This window comes from Fragaria vesca, linkage group LG6, assembly GCF_000184155.1.
Source record: "Fragaria vesca subsp. vesca linkage group LG6, FraVesHawaii_1.0, whole genome shotgun sequence".
In the NCBI taxonomy this organism is placed as follows: Eukaryota; Viridiplantae; Streptophyta; class Magnoliopsida; order Rosales; family Rosaceae; genus Fragaria; species Fragaria vesca.
The window spans coordinates 21,578,398-21,581,530 of NC_020496.1; the positions used below are offsets into that span (position 1 = coordinate 21,578,398).

At 41.6% G+C, this 3,133-nt stretch overlaps 1 protein-coding gene across 1 annotated transcript; it reads right to left on the reverse strand.

The window, feature by feature from the left end:
- Positions 1-1,304: 1,304 nt before the first annotated feature.
- Positions 1,305-2,426, reverse strand: LOC101313722 (probable CCR4-associated factor 1 homolog 11-like). Its single transcript, XM_004303462.1, has one exon. The coding sequence runs from the start codon at positions 2,290-2,292 to the stop codon at positions 1,396-1,398; it is 897 nt and encodes a 298-aa protein (XP_004303510.1). The 5' UTR covers positions 2,293-2,426; the 3' UTR covers positions 1,305-1,395.
- Between the last annotated feature and the right edge of the window lie 707 nt (positions 2,427-3,133).

Below are 3,133 nucleotides of genomic sequence, written 5' to 3' on the forward strand. Positions count from 1 at the left end.
ATGATCATTGGTATTGTCAAGAAATAAAAATGATTGACAAAAGAGAAATAAGACGGTCTGTCATAAACTAAGCACCAAGTTTAGTAGTAGGATAGTATCTGCCCTTATGTGTTTGTGTGTGCGAGGAAAAACTATTATGACAGATCAAGCACTTGTAAAGAACAGCAGATAATGATGAACAATTGATGTTGATTTAAATTATAGGGAATTCATTCAGCTATTGTTAATGTTGTGAAAGAAATCTCATAGTGAGATGGCCGAGAGTGCAATACATCAATACATATGCCTGGATATATCCCTGGATGACAGCTGCATCCCTGCTGGTAAGATGATCAGCTGTTGAAACACCTCTAATCTATACTGCTCGCGCTTCACTACTATTTTCTTGCTAGCAAATAAAGTGATGGACAAATTTAAAAGGTAGCCGATATATAATATCAATGTAATGCATCTCAGATTATATAGTCTAGATAAGTACTGGGATAACAGCAAATTAACTAGTAAGAGTAAAGGCAACTAGTGTAATCTCATGACTTAGTCAACTTCCAGTAGGATTGGAAGTCAAAATGCAACCAAAAGGAAAGAAGAACAGGGCATGATAACGACATTGATAATGAATTGACATACTAGCTGTGGTCCAAGAAAAATGAACAAGTTTTTTATCAAACCACGACTTGTCAACAGAGATTAGAGGAAACGCTGCATGATGGTCTTTTAGTTTAAGCTTCATAGAATCCAGAAACCCTATAAAGACTACACTTGTCATTGTCACCTCATACGAATTTGTCCGCCATCACCACATTCGACTCAATATCCTTGGCATTAGTCCAACCTTTCTTAATAATTCAATCATCTTACACTCATTCCTATGATAATGACCTGGAGAAGAATTCTAACAAGTATGCGTATTTATGTTTTCATATAGCAAGAGAATCCAACTGGAAGAACACCCCTCAATCTTCAATATATTCCTCTAATCATCCATTCTTGTGACAATGACTCAGACACTAATTCCCATGACCATGACCCAGAGAAGAACCTCACAAAAACAAATACACTATCAATTCTTCGTTTTCATATACCAATAGAATCCAACCCACCAATATCCCTTCTAATCATCCATTTGCATAACAATGACACTTGAATAACCCTTCTAACCCATTGAAATTCTCTTTCTGACCATCTCTCCCTACCACCAATCCAAACATCTCCAATCTCTAAATTCTACAGGCTTCCAAACCAACATGTATGGATTAAAACAAACAAAAAGAAGAGCAATTCGAACCATATGCACAAGCAAGAATTAGAAAGAATTAATAAAGCCTAATAATATTGATCAAGCAAACTGTATACAAAATTTACTTAACAGAGAAAGAAATCTATAAGGAGTAGATTTCAACGAAAATATCGAGAAACCTCTAGACCATACAAAATGCCAGCGTACTGCTCTATTCCGCCTTCGCCAAAGTACAGCTCTTTGATCCTCTGGTAGGCATGAAAAGTGAGCAGGCTATCCGACCCGGCCTGGTGACTTTTTCCGATGGCCCGGCCCACATTCAAGGCCTTGCAAACCCCGTCCAATCCACCATAGAGATGAGAACCACAGAACCTGGTCAGATGCTTCACATCGTACCCACCGGAGCCAAAGAACACCTTCACCCGGTTCAAGAAACCAGGCAGGTCCTCCGGCAACGGTTGCTGCGTCAGCATCTTGACCAGGTATCCGAAATCGTAGGCGCTGTGGAACGTGATCCACGTCACGTCTTCGTTGCAGACGAGGCCGGATGACATCATCAGCTGGGCGAATTTGTACGAGTCGATCCCTTTGTCGCGGTTGCGCTCGAAATCGATGCCCTGGCGCTGCAGCAGCTCGATGGAGTCGGGCGCGTGGGGATCACGCCTCACGTCGAAGTCTCTGAAATTGAATTCCCAAATATAACTCATCTCCGATCCTAAACCCGGCAAATTCCCGGCGCGGTCCGAGAGCGTCAAGCCGACCTGGATCAGATTGAGTTCGTCGACGTTCGCCTTGAGAACCAGATAGTTCGCGCCGCGATGATCCAGGCGCCGGAAATTCGGATCCTCGGCGTCGGGTCGCCGGAACTTGGGATCCTCGGCGTTGGGGCGGAACACGACGCCGGGAAACTCCGTGTCCATGGAGATCATCGGGAATTCGTCAATGACGGATCGGATCATATCGAACTCGGCCTCGAGGTTATCGGCCCATACCGATCGGATTCGGATCTCTGAAGAAGAAGGCGGCGGGTCTGATGAGGAAGATAACGACGACATAGCGGTCTTCCAGAGCTTCGAGATCGGACCGGATCTGGATCAGAGTTTCCGATCGGAAAAAATTTGAAATAAATAAAAGCTAGGGATTTCTGGTTTTCTTTTTCTTTTTTTTTAGGGTTTGATTTTCGGTTCTGAAAGACGGAGGAGAAAATAGAAGACAGTTTTATACAGGGCTCGAGATAGAAGAAGAAGAGAGAGAAAGAGACGGTGGAAGACGTGGGGCTCTCGTTTCCCTTTTTTTTTTCTTTTTTTTTTCTTAATTTGGGATTACTAATAGAAAACGGAGGCCTGTGAGCCGTTGGATGGGGAGGTGCAATAATATAGAGGGCGAGAGATGATTTGTTTAAGGGATTAGGGAGTGATTAAAATGGTTATTGTGGGGGATTTGTTTTGTTTAATTTAAATGGCGGAAAAATGGGTTAAAGTTGGGGAGTGGTGGGGTCCATGAAAACTACTGAAGCGACGGTTCTGTGGGCCTGACTGGGTTTGGGTTTTGTCGTGACTTGCTTGGGTCGTCTCGATGCGCATCACCTGGGATGATGGATTGACGTGGGTATTTTACTATAAAATTCGATATTCCTTTCTGGATATGAAATGAATATATGCACGTCAAAATAGATAAATAAAATATTGGAACAAAAAAAATAGATTAATAAAATATTATAACAAAAAATAAAGAAATTAACATATATAATCGGATGTTTGTTCTTTAATCTAGATTTTAGCCAAAAGATGTGTTCACGAAATTGAGGCCGATTCTGAATGAGATGCTGATTTTGAAATACTTCGTGCATGATGATGAGGATTAGAATCGTAGTTCATAAATATAATTTGAACTAAC

Coding starts and splice junctions, on each gene's coding strand:
- LOC101313722 (XM_004303462.1), bottom strand. CDS start 2,292: ATGTCGTCGTTATCTTCCTCATCAGACCCGCCGCCTTCTTCTTCAGAG.